This window comes from Anolis carolinensis, chromosome 2 (assembly GCF_035594765.1).
Source record: "Anolis carolinensis isolate JA03-04 chromosome 2, rAnoCar3.1.pri, whole genome shotgun sequence".
Taxonomy (NCBI): domain Eukaryota; kingdom Metazoa; phylum Chordata; class Lepidosauria; order Squamata; family Dactyloidae; genus Anolis; species Anolis carolinensis.
This window is the reverse complement of record NC_085842.1, coordinates 64391793-64416164: the sequence shown is the minus strand read 5'-3', so window position 1 is coordinate 64416164 and position 24372 is coordinate 64391793. Positions and strand designations below refer to the sequence as shown.

General features: G+C 41.4%; 1 protein-coding gene across 1 annotated transcript in view; it reads left to right on the top strand.

The window, feature by feature from the left end:
• The first annotated feature begins 7088 nt into the window (after nt 1-7088).
• The window catches only part of mgll (monoglyceride lipase), a 129031-nt gene continuing 111747 nt past the window's right edge, over nt 7089-24372 (top strand). Inside the window, exons 1-2 of the mRNA XM_003217768.4 lie at nt 7089-7515; nt 8536-8674. Coding sequence (XP_003217816.2) covers nt 7506-7515; nt 8536-8674 — 149 coding nt within the window. The 5' untranslated portion in view covers nt 7089-7505. The remainder of the gene's footprint in view (nt 7516-8535; nt 8675-24372) is intronic.

Here is a 24372-nt window from a genome sequence, read left to right as displayed (position 1 = left end):
TTAGGTTCTTATAGGACAGACTAAGTTCCTGTCTTTGCTGCTCTGCTCAGAGATGGTTCTTTTTTCCTTCTTTCTTTCTTTCTTTCTTTCTTTCTTTCTTTCTTTCTTTCTTTCTTTCTTTCTTTCTTTCTTTGTTAAGATGGTATAGTATTCACACTGACCCGACCATCAGTAGATCCAGGGATTTTTTGGTCAATTATTCAATTAAAATTTCTAGTCTATACATGAGTTTATACAGTAGATAATGGGAGGGATGGGTGAGGAGCTAGAGAAGAATGGGGTAAAGGGGAAGACAGGATATTATGGTGGTAAATTGCATTTAAAGGGTAATATAGTGAAATAATTTGCCTTCTATGAAATAGGTATTGCCTTGTGATAGAAGACTCAAAGTTCAAAAGAGTAGCTTTATGTTCTAGAGTTATATTCTGCCTTTTACTATGATCCTTGTGCAACTCAGCCTCATAAGGTCTTTTGATATCTCATACTGGCTGACAAGAGGTGCCAGGAGGGGGAATTTTTAACAATATTCTAAATTAGACTTATCAGTATTTGTAGATGCTTTCATTTTACTGATGTTCAAATTAGTTGATGAACATGAAACGAGCATCAGATCTACAGGACAAGAAGCAGTAGTATACAATGCTAATGAACCCCCTGTATCCCCCCCCAAAAAGTTTCCAGTCATACAGTCTTAACACACAATTTCTGATGTAGGGAGTTTTTGACAGCTAATATGCACAATTACATTTTCAAGCTGACAAAAAGCAATGACACCTCACTTTAAATTCAAAAGCAAAGTCAACCTTTTTAAATGGGTGGGAAATGTGGAGCTTTCCAAACATAGTTCATCTGTAAATGCTAACCAACCTAATTCTGCCAGCCAATGGGAAGAGTGCTGGGAGCTGCAGTCAAACATTTGAAGGTCACCATAACCGTATCTCCCACTTTAAATCAATGAATATTTGTAATTGCATCTGTCATCATTTATAATAATATATAGCATTGTTTCTTCATGTGACATCAGCATGGAATGTGTAATTTGAACTGATGTGGGTGTCTGAGATTTTTTAATTAAGTTAGTGCATTTGAATACTATTAATAGAACTAGAGCTTGTATACTACTTGTACACTGCATTCTGTATACATTATCTCTGCAGACTTTAGAGTGGCCTGGGCCTAATGTAGCACTAATAGAAATATGTTAGTTCCTTTCTTCTGCAACTGATACTGCCTTCATATTGAGTCCAGAGATTTCTCCATGCATCTGGAGTAGAATTTGTAGCTAGAGAGCTGTGGGGAGAGGGTTCCCTCAGTTTTACTGATGGAATTGCATCTGTCAGCAAACTACCACCACTGGATTCTGGTCTGTTAAAGGATATCAGAACTAGCACTTGAAGTAGTTTATTAAGTCCATTGGTCCCTTTCAATTAGCGCTGCTTACCAGTGGCAACTAATGCCCATTGAAGCTGGTGGGGCTGAGGGTGGGATGACAGAGACGAAGCCAACTGTATATTACTTCTTAACCAATTTCTCTCATACATTTCCTTGGTGATTAGGTGGACTGTGCCCTATCTATCCCAAATAGTGGAATGTGACAAATGTCTTCTCAAGGTTGGCCCCATAGGTCCTGACCTTGGAAGCCTACCACTCTCACCTTGTCCTATAGTATACATATAAAATCCTTCATGGGTGACCTTAGCATGGAAACATTTGTTGTAAAAATGGATGGTAAGTGTGACCACCTCTTGTTTCAGGTTGAGGAAAGCTGACTAAAACCAGCACTAAAAGATTACCAAAGTAGTTCAACTTTATTACATCAGGAAGAATAAATAATGGGTTGACAAACTCCAGCGGCTAGTTACAAAACAGCTAATAGAATAAAAGCTCCTTTCCTTCATTCACTCAACATCACCCAGTCATACCTACTCCAAACTGACTATCCTTGCAGATTTTTCAGCATGTCATGTCCAGCACTCTCATGTCCAGAGGCACACACACCATTTTAAAAATCTTTCTCTCCTCCAAAAAGGTCCCTTCATCCTACAACAGAGCTTTTTTACTGGAATTGGCAGCCTTCGGTTATTCCCAAGCATTGATTAACCCTCACTCACAGTTGCTACTCAGTAACATATAGGTTGGGTATTCCTTATTCTGGAATCCAAAATGTTCCAAAATCTAAAATTGTCTACATGGGTAGTTTAGATAGTGAAGTGTTTGCCTTCTTATGTTCAAAGTCAAAAACTTTGTTTCACACACAAAATTTTAAAATATTGTATACAATGACTTTTAGGTTATGTGTATAAGATGCATATGAGATAGAAATGGATTTTGTGTCTAGACTTGGGTTCCATTTCCAAGCTATCTCATTATGTATAGGTATTCTAAAATTTAAAGCAAAAATAAAGCAAAACAATTCTGGTCCCAAGCATTTCAGATAATAGATACTCAACCTATATTTGCTAGGGCTTTTTTATTCTCCCTGTAACAGCTTTATAGGTATAATTTCTACTGTGTGCCATCTTTACAATTGTGTGCAATGCATGCCCTAAATTGATGCTATACAAAGTTGTGATTCCTGGTCTGGAGTTGGTCTCCTAGCCATTGGTTGTTGCCAGAGCTGGCCCTAGGTGTTTTTCAAGTGTAGGCGAACAGAATTTTGGCGCCCCCCCCCAAACCAATCACTGAAAAATAAAAGCGTTGGATAAGCAAAAATGTTGGATAATAAGGAGGGATTAAGGAAAAGCCTATTAAACATCAAATTACATTAAGATTTTACAAATTAGGCACCAAAACATCATGTTTTACAACAAATCAACAGAAAAAGCAGTCTCAACTGCGCTCCCGTATGTTTTGCACCCCAAGCGACCGCTTAATTCGCCTCATTGTTGGACCAGCTCTGGTTGTTGCTCCCTGAGGAGTTTCCAGAAAATAAAAAACAACTGGTGCCTGTCTTTGGCACACTAAGAAAAAAAATTGTTGGGACACACATATAGCATGGTTCTTGCTATTGTTAAACTATAATTATTGCTATAAAGCACATTATTGGAGCTTGGGTAAGCTCATGAAATAAGTTTATAGCTAAAGCAATATTCAAATAGGAGTCTTTCTGAATGCTCTTAACCAATGCTATGCTAAACAACAAAGAAGGACCTAGCAGTTTTACAGCTCACAGATTCATTACAGACTGAGTTTTCATAGACCCCACTTGGGTCAGATGCATGACTTACGATCTCAGAGATTCACTTTTATATGAATAGTAAACATATTTGGGAGTGAGAAGGTATTATCACTGATAAGTGTATTATTAACACTGTGTTATCAGCAAGAGTTTTGTTAGTGGCCAAACATCCTGGCAATAAGGCAGTTAATAATAACACTGGCTACAACAGTGATACACATCTTTATTTAATACAAACATCTGCTCTGTAGTTTTATTAATCTATTTTACCTTTGTAAGGGAATAAGACACTTTTATGGCATTTGGGTTGGCTGGACCTAACAAATGGGCAAAACTAATGTTGGCCCCAATAAAAACAGGCTCAATGAAATCAGTGGGATTTATGGAAGGGCCTTTTTATTTCAGTGGGCCTACTCTTGTAGCTAAGACCAGATTTGGTCTAAAGCTACTGCCCAAATGTGGTTTTATTTTCCTCCTCAAAGACCACCACTGCCTCCCTCTCCTCACACTTTTACATTTTGAAACAGGCGAGAAAGGAATGGAAGTAATTGTTCCTATGGATTCCTGTTCTTGCTAACAGAAGGGATATCAAGATCAGCATCATGGTGCACTTCATAGAAGTCCTACACAAAACCTTGACCTTTTTGTCCAGAAGCATCATCATCATCATCATCATCATAACACTCAGGTCATCTTTGCAGCTGGAAGATACATTAACGAGCTTCTCCGCCAATGGAGCCACAGCCAGCCACAGGAAGGCTAGTGTATACACTTGAATGATGGTGGGGGTGGGGAGAATTAAGTTGCCACTGTCATTCTTCTCCATACATTTGTTCTTGTCAAAGCAGGAAGGCAAATAGTAATAAAACAAATACAACCATACAATTGGAAGAGAGCACAAGAGCCATCCAGTCTAACCACATTCTGACATGCAGGAACACATAACTCCTGACAGATGTTCATCCAGCCTTCGAGGAGGTAGCACATTCCACTATCAAACAGCTCTTACCATCAGGAAGGTCTTCCCTAATATTTAGGTGGAATTCCTGTAGTTTGAATTCATTGCCTATGTTGTAGTTTCTAGAGCATCATCATCATCGTCATCATCATCATCATCATAACAGCAATAACCACCACCTCTGGTATTGTTCCTCCAGTTTATCTATCCCACTACTGAGAAACTGTATATCTGTAAAGATTTGTGTTGTTGTTTTTGAGACTTTCAATTCCTAGGATTTTCTTGGCAGGATTAATTTAAAGGAAGCCAGATGTTGCCTTCATTTGGGGCTGAGAGGATGTGACTTCGAACTCTGATCTCCTAGAATCCAACACTTCAAAAAATATATCATACCGTCTCTCTCTAAAGACTTTGCAAATTACAGTGGTAATTTGGTAATGTTATTATGCTGTGCTTTATAATTTATGATTTTGTCTTTTATTTTTGATTTTGTATGTTATATGTTTATGTGGTTTTAAAAATATGGAATTCTTGCTTGTTGCTAATTTGTTAGGTGAATGCGTTGTCTGGGTAGTAAAGTGTAAGTGTACTGAAAGGCAAATAAAAATATATACTATATATTCATAGGAGTGTACATGTATGTATGATATAGGGATATATGTGTCCTGAAATCCGCCAGAAAGTAGCAGCCAGCAATGAAAGGTCCAAAGTAGTGACATCTCTGGCCCATCCCCTGTTCAGATACCAGCCAGCATGCCAATGCCTTAAATCAAGAAATAGTTTTCTAAGATCTACAGATACTCGCAGAAACAGCTCAGCAAGCGAGAGTCCAAAAGTGGCAGCCTAAAACCCGGAACCTCAGTCATGGCTGATACCGAATGAGAGACTCCTTTCTGGGCACACAGAAGACTGGGTGACTTGGAAGGTGCTGAACAGACTGCGCTCTGGTACCACGAGGTGCAGACCCAACCTTAAGAAATGAGGCTACAAGGTGGAGTCCACAACATGCGTGTGTGGAGAAGAGCAAACCACAGACCACCTGATGCAACCTGAGCCCTACCACATGCAGAATGGAGGACCTTCTTATAGCAACACCAGAGGCACTCCAAGTGGTCAGCTACTGGTCAAAGGACATTTGGCATAATGCCAAGTTTTTTACTTTGTGTTTTCAAATACATTACCACTGTACCTTCGGTTCACTTCTGACAAGATAAAAAAATAAATAAATGTGGAGGGATATAGGAATATGTATGGGGAAAGGGATGTATGTATATACACACACACACACACATTTACGTTTTATATATATAAACATACATGCATAATAGTTACATTGATATAGAATCATAGAGTTGGAAGAGACCTCATGGGCCATCCAGTCCATGCCCCTGCCAAGAAGCAGGAAAATTGCATTCAAAGCTTCCCTGACAGATGGCCATCCAGCCTCTGCTTAAAAGCCTCCAAACAAGGAGCTTCCACCACATTCCAGGGCAGAGAGTTCCACTGCTGAACAGCTCTCACGGTTGGGAAGTTCTTCCTAATGTTCAGGTGGAATCTCCATTCCTGTAGTTTGTAGTCATTGTCCCACATCCTAGTCTTCAGGGCAGGAGAAGACAAGCTTGCATGTTTTTATTATGGTTATGTTGTATGGTATGCTAATAGTAATTGTATTGATGTTTTTATTATGGTTGTGTTGTATGTTTCTTGTTCTGGTAATTGAATGTTTTACCTACGATGGAAACCGTCCCCCAGGGAGATAGAGCAGTATACAAATGAAGTTTTATTATCATCACCATCATTATTGCTCTTTCCTCCCTCTGACTTCCCCTCACATAATTATACATAGCTATCATGCCTCCTCTCAGCCTTCTCTTCTGCAGGCTATACATGTCTAGTTCTTCAAGTCGCTCCTCATAGGACTTGTTCTCTAGATCCTTGATCATTTTAGTCACCCTTCTCTGGAAATCTTCCAGCTTGTCAACATCTCCCTTCAATTGCGGTGCACAGAATTGGACACAGTGTGATACTAGGTGTGGTCTGACCACGACAGAATAGAGGGCTAGCATGACTTCCCTGGATCTAGACCAGGCATGGACAAACTTCGACTGTTTTGGACCTTAACTCCCACAATTCCTAACAGCCTGATTTAGACACTATACTCCCGTTTATGCAGGCCAAAATCCCATTGGCCTTTTTAGCCGCCATATGACATTGTTGGCTCATGTTTAACTTGTTGTCCATGAAAAGATAGATTGATACATTGATACAAAGATAGAAGACAAGACAGAAACAGAGGTCGATACATAGATAGACAGATAGATGGAAAGATAGATAGATGCTAGATTTTGAGATGCCCCCTTCCCATATTAAATTGATGGTAGATCAGGCATGGGCAAACTTGGGCCCTCCAGGTGTTTTGGACTTCAACTCCCACCATTCCTAACAGCCTACCGGCTGTTAGGAATGGTGGGAGTTGAAGTCCAAAACACCTGGAGGGCCCAAGTTTGCCCATGCCTGTGCTAGATAGATGCCCCCTCCCCATTATTATATTGATATTCACCCCCACCAGGCGCATTTGGGGGGCGAGCTGAGTGGTCATCCTTCCCTTCCTCCTTCCCTCAGGCAGCGCCTCTCAAACTTTCGCGCGCCGGGGAACTTTCCGTCCCCAGAGCGCCCAACGGTCGCCTCGCGCGCCTCAAGGTGCCTTTGGTTGGTTGGTGGGTGGGTGGGCGCGAGCGCGAGGATGTGTGTGCCTGAAGTGTGCGCGTGCGCCCCCGCGCGTGGCAGCAGCAGCAGCAACCAGCAACCGCCGTTTCCGAGGAACGGACTGTTGCTTCGCTTCTTTTTTTTCCCCCTCAGACACGCGCGCGCGCACACACACACACACACACGTTACTTCATGACTCGGGCCCCTTCCATTCCCTAACCCCCCTCCCTCCCTCCCTCCCTCCCTCCCTTCTTCCTTCCCGTAAATGCCTTGCTCTGAGAGGTGAGGGATCCAAAGTGATGAAACGACTCAAGAGCGGACGCTTGCCATGAGGCTGGCTGGCTTCGCTTGCGTCCTCCTCCTCTTGCTGGCGGGAGCGCGCGGGGAGAGGCGCGGCGAGGCGAAGTAGCCCAGCCCTTGCCTTTGGAGTCGCCCAGGGAGAGCGCTGGCTTGCCAAGGAGGGCTGGGAAGCGCGCCAGAGGCTCAACCCAGCCCCCCCCCCTCTCTCCCTCTCCGTTTCTCCGCCTTTGCAACCATCCCCGGCAGGCTGCTGCTGCTGCTGGATGTGAGGCGCTGGGGCTGCTGTTCCTTCCTTCACGGAGATCTGCCCGCCTTTGGCTTGCGATGCCGGCTTCCCTTTGGCATGCCAAACCGCGCACAGGATGAAGGCAGGTGGGTTCCCCCTTTTCCCTCGCTATTTTGACAACAAACACCCCTTCTTTCCCTTTCCCCTTCCCCTCCCTCCTCCCCCCCCCCCCCAAGATGTCAGAAAAGAATCATAGCAACAAGGCGGTGTCAGTCACCTCATTACGGGGGTCTCTTTGGAGATTTCTCTTCTTCTCCAAGATGATGGATCTTTTATGCAGCTGGCTTCGCTGGTCGGAGCTTCACAATTTGCACTTGATTGCGGCTCTTTAAAAAAAAGATTACAAAACAAAAACAGATCCGGTTCCTTGAAGTGATGGGAGATAAACACAGATGGGGAATAATGAGCCCGAGCTGGAGGGGATGTAAGATGTGGTGAAGTAAGGGTTAGTGAGGGGCTTCTGCTGCTTTTCGACCATTTCTGCCAGCCCAAAACCCTTGCCCCCAGCAGATGAGATTCAGCCAGGTTTGTTTATCTTTGGAAAGTGCAAGGGGTGCTTTGCCGTAGTTGTAACTTCTCTTATGGCAAATGACAAGTGAATTTGTGTTGTCAAAGGCTTTCGTGGCCAGAATCACTGGGTTGCTGTGAGTTTTCCGGGTTGTAAGGCCATTTTCCGGAAGCATTCTCTCCTGACGTTTCACACACATCTATGGCAGGCATCCTCAGAGGTTCTGAGGTATATCCCAACAAAAGATTCCCCCAGGCAGGAATCAGCCAGGCTTTGAAGCTACAAGTCTTTTCAGTGCTCATCAAGGTGATTAATTGCAACATTCACACCTGCCTCAAACAGACAAGAGTTCTTTCTCCCACTCTGGACCATCTACAGATATATAAAACTCACTTACCTAGCTTCCAACAGCCCTCACAACCTCTGAGGATGCCTGCCATAGATGTGGGCAAAACAGGAGAGAATGCTTCTCGAACATGGCCATATGACCCAGAAAACTCCCAGCAACTCAGAAGTGAGTTTCTTCATCAGTATTCTTTACTGCAGCTTTGTGTGTATGTTTTGTCACTGGTCCCTGCTTTCTGTCTTCACCTGGTAGGTCAGTCTTCGAGAATGCCAGAGGAAAGTTCCCCGCGGAAGACACCCCAGAATGTGCCCTATCAGGACCTCCCTCATCTGGTCAATGCGGACGGGCAGCATCTCTTCTGCAGATACTGGAAACCAGCCACCACACTAAGGTATTGATTCTGCCTTTCTATCCATATTAGTAAGGGAGCACTTACAGGATGTCAAAGGCTTTCATGGCCGGAATCACTGGGTTGCTATGAGTTTTCCAGGCTGTATGGCCAATATTCGAGAAGCATTCTCTCTTGATGTTTCGCCCACATCTATGGCAGGCATTCTCAGAGGTGTGAAGTCTATTGGAAACTAGGAAAGTAGGATTTATATATCTGTGGAAATTCCATATTGGGAGAAAGAACTCTTGTCTGTTTAAGGCAAGTGTGAATGTTGGAATTGATTACTTTGATTAGCATTGAATAGACTTCCACCTTCAAGGTCTGGCAGCTCACTGCCTGGGGAAATCTTTTCTTGGGAGGTGTTAGCTGGCCCTAATCGTTTCATGTCTGGAATTCCCCTGTTTTATTGTCTAAAATCAGGACAGTAAATAAAGAACAAAACTCTGAAAACAAGGGAATTCTAGACATGAAACAATCAGGGGCAGCTAACACCTCTCAACAAAGACCTTGAAGCTGCTATTCAGTGCTAATCAAGGTGACCAACTGCAACATTCACACCTGCCTCAAACAGGCAAGAGTTCTTTCTCCCACCTTGAACATTCCACAGATATATAAACTCCACTTGCCTAGTTTCCAACATACCTCATTACCTCCGAGGATGCCTGCCAAAGATGTGGGCAAAATGTCAGGAGAGAATGCTTCTTGAACATGGTCATACAGCCCAGAAACTTACAGCAACCCATTTACAGGATGCATTTCTTATGTGAGAGAGAATAATCAGACCACTGGCTCAGCTTCACCTGTTTCTGCTGCACTGTGCGATTTATGTGAAATCATTCCTTGCCTTGAGGAACTTCTCAGCATGTCCTGTATGTTGAAATTCTGCTCTATTGGGAAGGCCACCCCAAGTACTAGCAATATTGTTGCTGCAATAACGAGGAGTTGGCTATTAATCATTCAACAAGCCTCCTACTAATCAGAATAGACCTTATTATTTGCATGAGTAAAGGCAACTTGCATGAATAAGGTTGGGAGAATATGGACATTTTCTCCCCCCCCCCCCCACCTCTTCCTTTAAACCTAACGAAACTCCATGCCATGAGAAAACTCCAAAATGGATCATTCATTTTAGCATTTAAACTGCCTTCATAAGATGTATGAAGAGTGTACTTAGTCCTCATTATTTTTAGAACCACCAAACCATAATTTAAGAGCCCTGCTCTAATTGCCATAAATCTAAATACATTGCCTAGGGTTTCATACTTACCTCATCTTGTATTTAAAGCTGTTTTTAGATGATTCTTCTTTAGCTTGTCATAGGGTTTGGACAGAACTCAGAACTCTGGAGATACATTCAAAAAATGACTAAATAATCAGCCATTCGGGTAATCCCCTTTTCATAATCCACCAACATAATGGCTTCACACTTCGGTCTTGTGCTTCAAGAACAAATATTGTACTTTGGATGGACATACCATGTAGATTATCCTCATTATTTCAGCCTGTTCTCCCTTTTGTTTGCATTTGCTGGCTTGTTGAGAACACATGCTAGTTCTGATTATGGAAGAGAATAACATGTAGGAAAGAGCAAAACTATTGTTTTGCACTTTGTCTTTTCTATGAGCCAAGCGGATAAGCTCTGTTTATTTTTATATTGCAAGGCAAGAAATCAATTTTGGAAAACGGTTACCCAAGGAACAGCTTTCCTGTCTCAGTAGATTTTGTTGCAGTTCAGCTACAGTAGTTAAAAAGCCTTGCATGATGCGCTAAATGGTTACTGCCAAGTTAAACACAGGAACATAAAACTTCCATACTGAGTCAGATTAGTGGTCCATGTAGAAAAGTAATGTCAACGCAAATGGAAATTACTGAAGGTGATGTGACAGTGTGGGATGGGAAATATTGGTATCCCCCAGTAATGATCCCCAAATTCCTCAGAGGAATTTTTTGCTAACAGCAGGTGTAATGCATCCACTGATGTGATTGCCAGGGTAACATCAGTCTTCTTGTCAGCTGTGAAAGCGCTTGGCTTTCTGGACTGAGCATGTATGACCCCCCTGCCCCGATTCAGCTTGCATTCATGAAGAGTACTCTGCCCTGCTATTCTAAAGAGGCATGAGTTGGTTCCCCTCAGCCTGTGCAGGTCTCAGATGTTTTTTGTGAAAATGGGTATCCACACTGTTCTCATAGCCCACCAGATTTGTGTTTTTGCTTTAAGGAAAGACAGTGTATCAATGTGCATTCACAGAAGAGAACGCAGTAGAGATTTCTGTTTGGGATTTTTGGTCTCAGTTGGTGCCTTTGGGCGCTGCTGCTATGGAAAGGGAAACAGAGCACAGTTTCTTCTATGTAGGCATATGGAGAGATGTGTGCTTCTGGATGCATGTAACAGGTGTATTTTGTGTGCTCAGAACTTATGTGGCCAGTCCATGTAGGGCTGGCCCAAGGTAATTTTCAAGTGTAAGCGAACAGAATTTTGATGCCCCCCCCCCAAATCAATCACTGAAAAATAAAAGTGTTGGATAAGCGAAAATGTTGGATAATAAGGCGGGATTAAGGAAAAGCCTATTAAACATCAAATTACATTATGATTTTACAAATTAAGCACCAAAATATCATGTTTTACAACAAATCAACAGAAAAAGCAGTTCAATACATGGTAATGTTATGTAGGAATTACTATATTTGCGAATTTAGCACCAAACATTGGACTGGGATATAGGGCAGTGTGGACTCAGATAACCCAGTTCAAAGCAGATATTGTGGATTATTCTGCTTTGATATTCTGGGTTATATGGCTGTGTGGAAGAGCCCTGAGGGTCCTTAGGAATCCATAGGAATTAAAAGGCCACCAAAAGGGAATCAGGCCCCCAGTATTAAAAAAAACCCTCTAAAATCAGGACAGTAAATAAAGAACAACACTATGAAAACAGGGGAAACCCAGACAGGAAACAATCAGGGCCAGCTAACACCTCCCAACCAAGGATGCCCCAGGGAGGAAGCAACCAGGCTTTGAAGCTGCAAGGCCATTACATGCTGATCAAGGTGGCCAATGGCAAAATCCACACCTGTCTCCAGCAGACAAGAGTTCTTCCTTTCTCCCACCCTGGACATAATAATAATAATAATAATAATAATAATAATAATAATAATAATAATAATCCCCCCCGCAGGTGCCACCTTGACATGGTGGTGGTGGGGGGGGGGGGCTTAACTGCTCCAATGATGACTGAGGGCTGTGCTGGCGGTAGTGTAACTATCAGCAGGTCCAACCAAGCCAGAGAGGCCTCAGCTGAGGAGCAGAACTAAGAGCACCAAACCCATTAGCATTATGGGGAATCAAACCAAAACGAAGTCTATACTGGCTCGGTCGTCGCCCAGGATAAAAATGACCGTGGTGGATGCTGCTGATTCTGGACATCCATCGACAAGTGGGCTACGGAATCAAAATACAAATGAACAGTCACAGAAGTGGCAGAAATATACAATGCCAGAAAACCGCACAGTTATGAAATGCTATTACAACTCTGAACCTCAAAAGCGCGGCTATCAAAAAAGAATGTATCAGCTATGGAGACAAGAGTACTCTGACTCACAGATAACAGAACCCTGACTGACTGACCAATGAAGATTCATAATCAGAAACAAAGTGTTCAGTGAAGTTGAACTCAAAGAAATCCAGAAAATCTGCAAAGCAAATTACCATCAGACCACAGCACAGACAGCAGCAGAGACTCCAGCAACACTTGGAATGGTGGAACAGACTGAACCAGAAGAAAGTGTGCAGCTTTTGCAAGAATTTGAAGAACCAGTACTTGAAACACCTGTTGTACCACCAGGAACCTTGACAGCAAGAAAACAAGAGCTCAAGGATAAGATCATGGCTCATGCTGCAGCAAATGCAATAAGAAAGCAGCTCCCAACTCTAAAAACAGTGCCCAAGAGACACCTGGCGCCTCTCATGAAAGATGTGAATACAGTACTCTCCACTGTCCAAATAACATCAATTGAACAAACAAACCAGTATGCCTACAGTGCAGCAGTGATAGTAACAGAAGAGCTTAGGCTCCTACAACCAAGGCAGCCCCAAAGAAAATCGACTGGAAAACCAAAGTGGAAGGTCAGGCTAGAGTTGAAAATCAAGAAACTAAGATCAGGTGCAAGTAACCTGAAAAATATGAAAGAGAAGAAACTGAGGAATGACAAAATCAAGCAATACCTGATCAGAAAGTACTGGCTGAACACCAGAAAAATTGAAGAAGCTTTGGAAATCGTGAAAGAACAAATTACAGCAACAGCCAGAAAAATTGAAAGATATGATGCCAGAATCATCCAGTACAGACAAAATCATTTATTTCAATCAGACCAAAGACGGTTCTACCAGAGTCTGAACCAAACAACAGACACAGTAACCATAAAGCCAGAGAAAACTGCAACAACGATGTTCTGGAAAGAGCTTTGGGAAAATAATAAGAACTACAACAAAAACGCTGGGTGGATAAAGGAGTTTGAAGGAAAATTCTCACAGAACAAAATGGAACAGATGGAAATAACAACTGAAATGATCACCAAACAAGTGCAAAAAGTCAAAAATTGGACATCGCCTGGTAGTGATCAACTTCATGGATTTTGGCTCAAACATCTGATTAGTTTACATGGAAAAATGGCCCAACAATTCAATGAGATGCTGCAGAAAGGAAGTATCAATGAATGGCTAACAACTGGAAGAACATACCTGATACAAAAGGATCCAGCAAAAGGAGCAGCACCAGGAAACTACAGGCCAATAACGTTTCTGCCCACTATGTTTAAACTACTGACTGGCCTCATAGCTGATAAAATTCAAGATTATCTTGAAGAAAAAAACATCTTGCTAGATGAACAGAAAGACAACAAACAGAAAAGCAGGGGCACAAAAGACCAGTTATTAATTGACAAAATGATTCTGGAGAACTGTAAGAGCCAAAAAGCTAATCTTCACATGACGTGGATTGACTACAAAAAGGCCTTTGACTCACTCCCACACAGCTGGATCATCAAGTGCCTGGACACCATCGGGATTAGTAAAAACGTTGGCACCTTTATTGAAAACATGATGGAGCACTGGAAAACTGAACTGTTTGTTGGAAATGAAAGCTATGGACTTGTCAACATCAGAAGAGGAATTTTCCAGGGAAACTCATTGTCCCCTCTGCTTTTCATTATTGCCATGATCCCTCTGTCAACAATCTTACAAAAAACAAATCTCGGCTATCAAACATCTAAGAAATCTCACAAAATTTCGCATCTGATGTACATGGATGACCTGAAACTGTATGGGAAAATGGAAATTGAAATCCAGTCTCACTAACACTGTCTGAATTTTTAGCACTGATATCAGCATGGAATTTGGTTTGGACAAATGTTCAACAGTGGCATTGAAGAAGGGAAAAATCATTGAAAGTGAGGGCATAAATATGCCTAATGGCCAAATGATAAAGTGTCACCAACCAGAGGCCTATAAATACCTGGGCATATTACAGCTGGACATCAAGCATGAACATGTGAAAACTGTGGTCTTTGCTGACACACAAAGGGTCAGAAAAATTCTCAAAAGCAAGCTCAATACAAACTGACAAAGTTCTGGAACACAACACACCAGACATCACAGTTGTGGAAAGGAAAAAGGTTTGGATCATTGATGTTGCCATCTCAGGTGACGTCGCATTGACGAAAAACAACAGGAAAAATTCAGCCGCTATCAGGGCCTCAAGATTGAACTTCAAAGACTCTGGCAGAAACCAGTACATGTGGTCCCGGTGGTGATCGGCACATTGGGTGCCGTTCCAAAAGATCTCAGCCAGCATTTGGAAACAATAGACATTGACAATATCTCGATCTGCCAACTGCAAAAGGCCACCCTACTGGGATCTACACACATCATCCGAAAATACATCACACAATCCTAGACACTTGGGAAGTGTTCGACTTGTGATTTTGTGATATGAAATCCAGCATGTCTATCTTGTTTGCTGTGTCATAATAAAATATAATAATAATAATAATAATAATAATAATAATAATAATAACAACAACAACAACAACAATAATAATAATAATAATAATAATATTTATATACCTCCCTATCTCCCAAAAGGGACTCGGGGCAGTTTCCAATCATAAAAACAAGTACATTACATAACAACATAATAAGCATAATATTAAAACAAGGTAAAAATTATACAATTAGATAAACAATAAATAACACTTACAACAACCTTGATCAAGGGAGAGGCCGCGGAGGCTGGCAAGAGGCTGGAAAGACGCCAGCGAGGCCGATGAGAGGCCGCCAAGGCCAGTGAGAGGCTGAGGGCCTGGGGGGAGGAGGCAGGGGTATGCAGGCCAGTGGCACCGACTTCCTGTTCTCGCTGTGCGCACGCCTCTCTCCTTCTCGCACAAAGGGAAGAGGGAGGCGAGGCGCGAACACAGTGAGAACAGAAAGCTGATGCTGCCTGTGCTCGCGTCCCTCGCCGCCTTCTTCCCTTTGCATGTCCCTCGCCTCCCTCTTCCCTTTGGCTTTAGGGTACTTGGAGGCGCCTCAACTGTGCCCCCCAGACGATGCCGCCTTCAGCAACTGGCCAAATTTCCTTCGGTTGAACCGCCCCTGAGTCCATGCTTACTCCTGTGCAGGCCAATCCTGACTTTCATGCATAAGCTGACTGTCATCCAGTGCTGCTTTTTGTTATTACTTCTGATAGGCATGAGGAGAGAGGATTTGTGAAATACAGTAATTGTCTATAACAGAGCTTCTTTTTCATACTTATTACTTAGAATTCCAATCTTTCTTTATATAAGTGGACTTTTATCTGGTCTGAGTGGGGGGGGGGGAGTTTTGTACTTAATGGGGTTTTGGTGGAATAGAATAAGGTGATTATAAAGAAGTGGTTTTTTTTTGGCAGTGTTGATAGTTGTCACCCAATCCCGTGCACTGACAGCTTTCCAGGCATGCTGTATTAGTGTCCTCTTTGGCAGTAGGTTGCAATGGATCAGTTTACGTGTTATTGTGTATGATACCTGGGTTTGATCTGACATTGAGATTACCTGATTTTCCAGTGAAAATTGTCAGAAAAGTGTGTTTTTGTGTGATGTTAACCTCATAGGGTTAAATCTAGTTGCTTGTCTCAATTAGAGTAGATTCACCGAACAAATTACTGGATATAACGTTAACACTTACGTAAATCCCATTGACTCAGTGGGTATATTCTAGTAAGGACTAACAGTTGAATTAAGGACACAGTCTTAAAATTCTCATACTTCAGTTTTGCTTTTCTGTGCTGTAAACTGCTGGACATTCCAAAGACTGGTTCTACCTGTGATGACGCAGCTCTGTTTGCCACCAACTCCAGTGGCTACCAGCTTCCACTGGACATTAGCTGATCTTCCCGGTGGTCACTCCAAACTGCAGCACTAATTTCTCTATCTGGTTAGGAATCCACTGCCATTGAGAGGTGCAGTTCTTGGAATGTTGGAGACAGTGCTCTCTTGATCTGACTGAATGTGAAACTTTTATGTTCCTCCTGGCTTTACTTGTTTAGCCTGTGATGGAAGGTTTGTGAACTATAAGCATTGTTTGAACATTTCCCCAAAGCAGTTCTTCAAACAAAATGTACCCTTTCCTTGTTCTGGGAGTATTGCTTTTTTTTACCTTAGTACATTGTTTCCCATATCATTCACCATGACAGAGTCCACTAGTGGAATATCGACTCTATCCAGGGCCCGTCTTTAAGCTAGCAACCTTTCACCTAGAAACCCAGCCTGTTGAGCCCTCCTGCTCTGTTCTCTACAGCAGCTAATAAGCCACTCTCTGCAATAGTATCTCTCTGTTCGGTATCATTTCAAACACCTTTTCTTTGCAGTGCATGTGGGCTTCTAGAAGTTAAGGATGTGCGCATTTTAGAAGCATTATTCCTAAAGTCAGTAAAAGAAACCTCTCCAGATTTGGAGTTATCTTTTTCAAGCACCTATTTTATTTATTTATTTATTTATTTATTTATTATTCAAACTTATATGCCGCCACTCGGGGCTCAGGGCAGCTTACAAGAACAGACTAAAATCTAAAACAATTTAAAAATGGCTCTGTTGTGACTATATGATCTGAACAGGATCTCCGGCAAACCCAAAGGGAAATCCCTAGCACTGCTTGGAACGAGTGTCCTGGCATAATGCTAAAGAATTCCTCTGCTGAACAAATTCAGTATCAAAACAAGCTTCTTCTGTGAAACCAGCCTGTCACATATTATAATGCTAATTAATCATTAACTGCCCACAGTGTTCTTCAGTGAGTTGCAGAACTGCATTCTCCTTTCATGTTTAATTTCTTAGCAAATTAGTGGTGTTCGCATGAGTCTTTGATCAAGAAATGAAAGGATGATAAAGCAGTGAAAGCTAGAACTTGGCATTCATTCCTCTCGGTAGCTTGCCTCTTTCACGCAACGTGCACACCAAGCGGTTAATTGAGAGCAAGATTGGCCTACTTTTGTGACAACAAAGTAAACAGGATCAGTGTTGCTCACTTACAAGTGGCTGTTAAGTGTGTGGAGTCGTTTATTTTTAGCCCCTGTTGTATTAGGGTGTGTGTGAGAGAGGACGATTGTAGGCCACTGAATAATAATTAGGAAACGGCATCCAACTTTCACAGGACAGTCTTGAAAGACATGGAGAAATGGAGTCAACATATTTGTTTCTGTCTTCTATCGATTTCCCTGTTTCATCTTTAGACACTTTGGTCTGTTTGCCTAATTTGCAATGATTGGCAATAATAATAGGCAGCAGCCTCAGGCCAGTTTTAAAGCTCTGTTCATTACATGGAGGGGGTTTCAAACATGGAAGGGGAATAATTTATTTCAGGGATGAGGGATGTGTGGATTATATACAATGATTTCACCATTGGCTACTCTAGTTATGGCTGATGGCAGTTGCAGTTCAACAATAACTGGACACCTATATTTTCCCCAGTCTGGGTTTGTATTTGTGCATAATTTAGCAAGGAATTCCAGGTTCCTTTCCTCCTTCAAATACACATTTGAAGGTTTTTCTATTGGAGGCACAGCATTTTGGGCTTGACTGGAAATAACAGCCAGTGTAGGAATCTGAGGGTAGGGAGCTCCATGAAACATCACTTAACAATCCTGCAAACATTTTTTACAATTTTGAATGGGTTTGGACTGAAAGGGGACTTTTTAAATGGGAAAAAATTGTTGGAGTACCAGAATCCTTGGAGAAGTCAGTAAGAGACTGAAGGGCACCACTGAACCCACAAATAGATGCTAGCATACTGCATGATTTTCTTCCTGCGCTGAAAGTTTTCAGTTTTCAGATAGTTTTCTGTAACATGTAATCTTTTAACATGTAAGTGTGTGTTTCATACACACACTTCTACATGTGAAAATGTACTGAAAAAGTTGTAATATATAAACCTTATCAGCTTGAAACATTGGCCCACACACTGCCTTTGAGGTATGTTAGTTTTGAAGACTTCCAGGTAACTCTCAGGTGCATAATGCTGAGTTTTTCAAAAACAGGTGTGGTTGGACTTTCCACCCAAAATTCCAACTCTTGTTCATGCTTTCTGAATAAACTACATAGAATAGTTTTGGTTAATGTACTGGGAGCTTTGCAGGCACGATTGGTAGGGACGAGAGACAGGGCCTTCTCAGTGGTGACCCCTCGGCTATGGAACTCCCCAGGGATATTAGATCAGCCCCTTCCCTCATGATCTTCCGTAAAAGAGTAAAAACATGACTATGTGACCAAGCCTTTGGTGAACCAGTACAATAAACAGATATGAAATGACATGTAATGACCATAGAAACGGCCCAGATTATGCTTGTGAATTACGTGATTAACTGTGATTGTATGGTTTTTAATTGCCTCTAATTGTTTTTATTTGTATTTTATTATTCTTTTTAAATGTCCATCAAATAGTTGCCTATCTGTAAAGCTGCCTTGAGTCCCCTTCGGGGTAGAGAAAGGTGGGATAGAAATATCATAAATAAATGAATAAATTTTTGCTTCTCTCAAGTATTTAGGTTCTTTCAAAATTTGAAATTAAGCTAACCAGGTGGAAGGTTAACAAGGGCTGATCTTCACCTGTTTATTTTTAAAAAGTGGATGCATTTCTATTGGCAAAGGAAACACAACTGTCCAGTACAGTGGACCTTTGGTATCCACTGGAGTTTGGAACTCCTGTGGATGCCAAAATCTGTGGATACCTGAGTCCTATTATACACAAGGGCAATATATAATGCCATGCCTTATATAAAGTGCCAAATTAAAGTTTGCTTTTTGGATTTTGTTTTAATATTTTCTTACCATGGATAGTGGAATTCATAGATGCAGAATGTATGGATAAGGAGGGCTGACTGTATACTTTTAAACTATAGCCACACAGTGAAAGTATAGAAGGAGTCAAACGTGAAAGATGTGCAAATCATAATAAATCCCATGCTCTGATTTTGGGTTCAGTGTGCCCCAGCCGCACTCTCATGATTTTCATACTGCTGAACACAACTCACATATTTGCAACCCTTTCTTCATTGCCACATGATGTATTCAGCTCTTTTACAGATACGGTAGTACATGTTGTTGTTGTTGTTGTTGTTGTTGTTGTTGTTGTTAGCTTTCAAGTCAATTTCTGACCTATGGCAACCCTAAAGTGAGCCTACTACAGATTTGTTAATAAAATGTTTGCTGTTGCCTTTCTGTAAGGATGAGTGTGTATCTTGCCCAAGGTCACTGACCTTTCATGGCTGAATGGAGATTTGAATCCAGGTCTCTAGAATCATAGTTCTTGAACTTTTTTGTTTGTATAATATTATTTATGTATTTAATTTAATTTAATTATTGTTTTTTCTCCAAAATTTGGGATTCAAAAGACAAAAAGAAGCAAAAAATTAAGCACATGAAGTTTATATAGATATGCTTCACTTAATGAAGTAGATGCATCCTTGGGCTTAGCCACTTTAATAGAAAGTTTGGTACCAGAGGTAGAAACAATATGGAACAAATAGAGATAGGTTCCTACACCATAAAGAAGAGAAATTCAACATGTTTCAGCAAACTTTGTATTTAAAACTACTGTATCATTATGTACACATGAAATGAAACTATCAGGTCAGGTAAGCTTGGCATAAGTTAAAGAAACTTCTTGAATCTTGTAATGATCACTAGAAAGCGTCTTTCAAAATGTATCCTGGAACACATTTTTTTTTTACTTTAAATAGCCCTCACTTTTCTTATAATTTCCGATTTTGGTGGAGAAACTTATAGATAGAAACTTAGAGTCTTTTTAAAACATGGCTGGTGAGATGTGATAGTCGCTTTCCCCCTTTCTTTCTGTCTTGCTCTTCATACATGCTGAATAAGTGATTATGCGGGGAACTGTTTATCTTGCTTGTATGTAAGCACACACCAATGCAGTAGGGTCACTTACAGCCTTATCACACGGGGCAGTTGAAGCGTCCTAGGATGCTTCTGCCCTGGTTCGCCCATGGATCTCCATGCCACCCATCAAATGATCTAGGGTGACTTCTGATGGGGTTCTGAGGCGGCAGAGTGGTGGGACATTCCTGCTACCAACACACTAGCCACCCATGTTCCATAAGGAACAATGGGGCTTTGGCAGAGCGGCAACACTTCCCCATGTAGGATAGGGAGGTGTCAGCTGGTGTCAAGGGCGCTAGGATGGCCCCGCTGCTGCTTCACTGAGGCTGGCGAATCATGGCACTGGACCTCATCTGTGTGATGAGGTCCCTAGTATAGAAGCCCATTCTTCCCCAAGTCTAGCTTGTACTGTTTGCTGCAGACATACTGCGGCAGTCCAACACAGAAAGTGTTCCTTTTGCTAGTCCTTCCTGTTTTCCCAATGCTGATAGTTTGCTAGAGCTTCCAGCTGGTCAGAAGTCAAAAAAGAAGAGCCCCATAACAAACCTTTGTAAAAAAGGAAATTCTTTATCAGAATCTTTGTTAGCCAATATATGAATGTAATGTCAAATAATACTAAAACACCATTGAATTATGAGGAGTTTGAAATTATGTTGATGACAAAAAGTTCAGTAGCCACATGTTATACATCCTTTCTTCAACTGGCAGTGAGTGGCTACATAAAGGAAAAAAAATATTGCCTGCCAACAGAAAAACAGCCAAACCCTTCCTGCCCCTCAACTGAAGGGCAATTACAGCCCTGAAGTAGCCGCAGAGAATGTATCTTCCATCCAAACAAATGTAACTTTCTGGACAGTGGTAAAGAGATCTCAGAACCAATTCAGACTTGTATGAGAAAACCTAGGATGTTTCTATACTGACCACTTATCATGGAGCTGATCTGGTGTCGGGAATGCATGGTCGGCCCCAGGATGATTTACTCAGCCACCTTCTTCCAGCTACTTATGAGACGGGAGGGAGTCCTAATCATCTAGTGGTGCTGAACAGCCACCCTACCCGCCCCCCCCCCCCCAATTCTGCTCATTGATGCAGTCAGCAGGTGCAACATGGCTCATTTAGTTGCTAGAGTGACAGCCGGAGAAAAGTGGATGGAAGAGAAGAGGAATTGCCCCCTCCTCTCCTCTCCTCTTCAATCATGTCATTGCTCTGGCTAGTCACTGCAGGTGACAAGCAACTGCCACTAGCCATACAGCACCTACGAGAAACAGAAGTGGCCCAACTGTTTACATGGTCCCAAACTTGCAGTTTGCTCCAGATTCTTGGAGAGAATTCAGAGCAACCCACAATATTGGTTGATAAAGTTCAAAGCTGCATTAATGTGGCATTGGTCTGGATTTACCCAGATCAGCTCTGTGTGTCATTTAGCTGCTGTGGAGCTGATTTGCCCACCCTTTGTGATAAGTAATCAGTGTAAATATGCCCATATATACCTACTCTGAGTGCTTGTTATAGCCTCGTACCTATAAGAAATTGTGTTGGCTGTATTAAGTCCCTTTGTTTCTGACCAGTCCTGGTTGTATCTCCTCCTATGAACCATCAAGAACACTAAGATCGTCTGGAGAGGCCCTGCTCTCGGTCCCACCTGCTTCACAGGCGTGGCTGGTGGGAACGAGAGACAGGGCCTTCTCGGTGGTGGCTCCCCGGCTGTGGAACTCCCTCCCTAGTAACATCTGGCAGGCCCCAACTCTCCTGGGCTTCAGGAAGAACGTTAAGACTTGGCTTTGTGCGCAAGCATTTAATGAATAAGCAATATATTGACATGGTCTGAATTTAGGTTTATGTGCAATGGTTCCGTGGAAAAGTGGTTTTAAGTAACTATATGTTTTAGCTGACTAATGTATTTTATGTATTTTATGTGTTGTATTTTATGAATAGTTGTTAATGGTTTTAAATGTGTTGCTGTTTTATTGATCTGTTTGGCATTGAATTTTGCCGGTTGTTGTAAGCCACCCTGAGTCCCCTCGGGTGAGAAGGGTAGGGTAGAAATGTTGTAAATAAATAAATAAATAATTGTTGACTCCATTTCACCTTTGATGTTCTACACCTCTCCCAATTTCCATACAGACCATGTAATATAGAAACCAACAGCACAGTGAGAAATATACATTTGCATGGCAGGGGGCTGAATTTTGTGGTCCTTTTAATGATTTTATGAAGGGAATGACTTATTTGTGGCTGACGTATCCAATATTTTCCATGATAAAACACATGGGATGTGCTTTATCTTATCTAGGTGGAAGAGTTAAATTGCGTCTCTCTACCTGCATAAGCTGTTGAACTTGATGGACTTGATTTTTTAGAGTTAGGGCTAATTTTTTTAATTTAAGTTATTTTGTGACTATCTATTTGGGACAATTTCTTTAATATAAAAGGAAATATAAACTACTGTTTATTATAAAACATTAGTCAAATCTCTAGTAGCGAAATCGGTACTATAAATGTCTAAAGTTACCACTGCACAACAAGTTGAAATGATCAGATAAATTGGAGGATCGGAAAATAAGGGCTTCAACATACAGGCTAATTGTCCCTTATCTGAAATGCCTGGGACTAAAGTGTTTTATAATCCCCCCCTCAGCTTTTCGAATATCTGTATGTATTATGTATAATGAGATATTTTGGAGACAGAGTCCAAGTTTAAACATGAATTTTATTTATATTTCATACGCACCTTGTACACAAAGCCAAAGGGAAATTTTATACAACATTTTAAATAATTTTGTCCATGAAACAAAGTTTGGGCACATTAAACTATCAAAAACCAAAGATGGAGCTATCTTGTCCACCTATGTAGATTTTGTATTTTATAGAATTCTGTATTTCGGAATTCTGAATATATGATTCTTAACTTGTAGTAAACTAAGTCTTCATACCTCATCACCTTCCAATTCCACACACAGAGAGGATCTACTTTTCATTCTTAGTTAAACCTTGTTTTCCTGGTAAGGCCTCTCCTCTTCTAACTTTCTGGAATTCGAGTTATATTTGCTTACCTGATATATGGGGAACAACATCTCTTTCACTAGTCTAGTAGCACAAAGCAGTTAGAACTATGATTTTTGTCTACTTTTGCGGTAAGATTGGCCTTACCCCAGAGTTAATTTGAAATCTCAAGAATCAAATTGTGCTTGTCATTAAAGGGCAGTAAATTATCAGTTGTTTAATATATTATAATTGTATTTTATTGCAGATTTAATGTATGAGATCTTGTACCTCAAGTGACAAAATAACATAACTGACCTTGAGTATTAATACATCTTGAATATGTAAGTGCAGGGGCCATTTCTACTATGCCTTAGGCAGGAAACATGTCTTGTGCCGACTCCGTTCAGGAACAAACATTGAAATCATATTTCTAATCATTAATATTAAAGTTGACCATTTGATGAGTTTCTGTGTTATCCTTCTATCTATCTAGCTGTATTACATTCAAGATAGTATCACAACTCACCTCTGATACTGACCCTAGGGGTGGAGGTATCCAAAACACAGAGACTGAATACAGCAGTTACAATAATAAAAATAAGAATGGAACTAAAGTAAATGACTATTTATAAGTCAGACTAGCTGTGCCCTTGTTGCTGTGTCTAAGTCTGGTGGCATGGAAAATAAAGTATTGAGGAATTGGTGGTAGTTCATATCTGTTATTTCCTAAAGTTTGTGAATATACAATATTTTTGGTTGTGGCTTTTTTGTCTGTTGGAGGCAAGTATGAATAGTGCAATTAACCAGAATGATTAGCATGTAATGGCCTTTCAGCTTCAAAGCCTGAGTGCTTCCTCCCTGGGGGAATCCTTTGTTGGGAGGTGTTAGTTGGCCCTGATTGTTTCATATCTAAAATTCCCCTGTTTCAGAGTGTTGTTCTTTGCAATATTTTATGTTCTTCTACTGTTTGTGTAGATGAAGAAGTACCCCATATGCAGTGCTTGAGCGCACACACTCAAAATGAAAGGCTTGGGCCCTCAGAAAACAGAGGATTTGCCAGGCTTTGATGATGGAAGGCTATTCAGTGCTATTAATGCTGGGCAACAATGGATTCTCCTAGGTAGGAAGCAGCCAGGCAAGTGGGGTTTATATCCCTGTGGAATAATGTCCAGGGTAGGGAGAAAGAAATATTGTCTGCTAGAGGCAAGTATGGCTGCTGCAATTAGCCAGAATGATTAGCAATTAATGGTCTTGCAGCTTCAAAGCCTGGCTGTTTCCTCCCTGGGGGAATT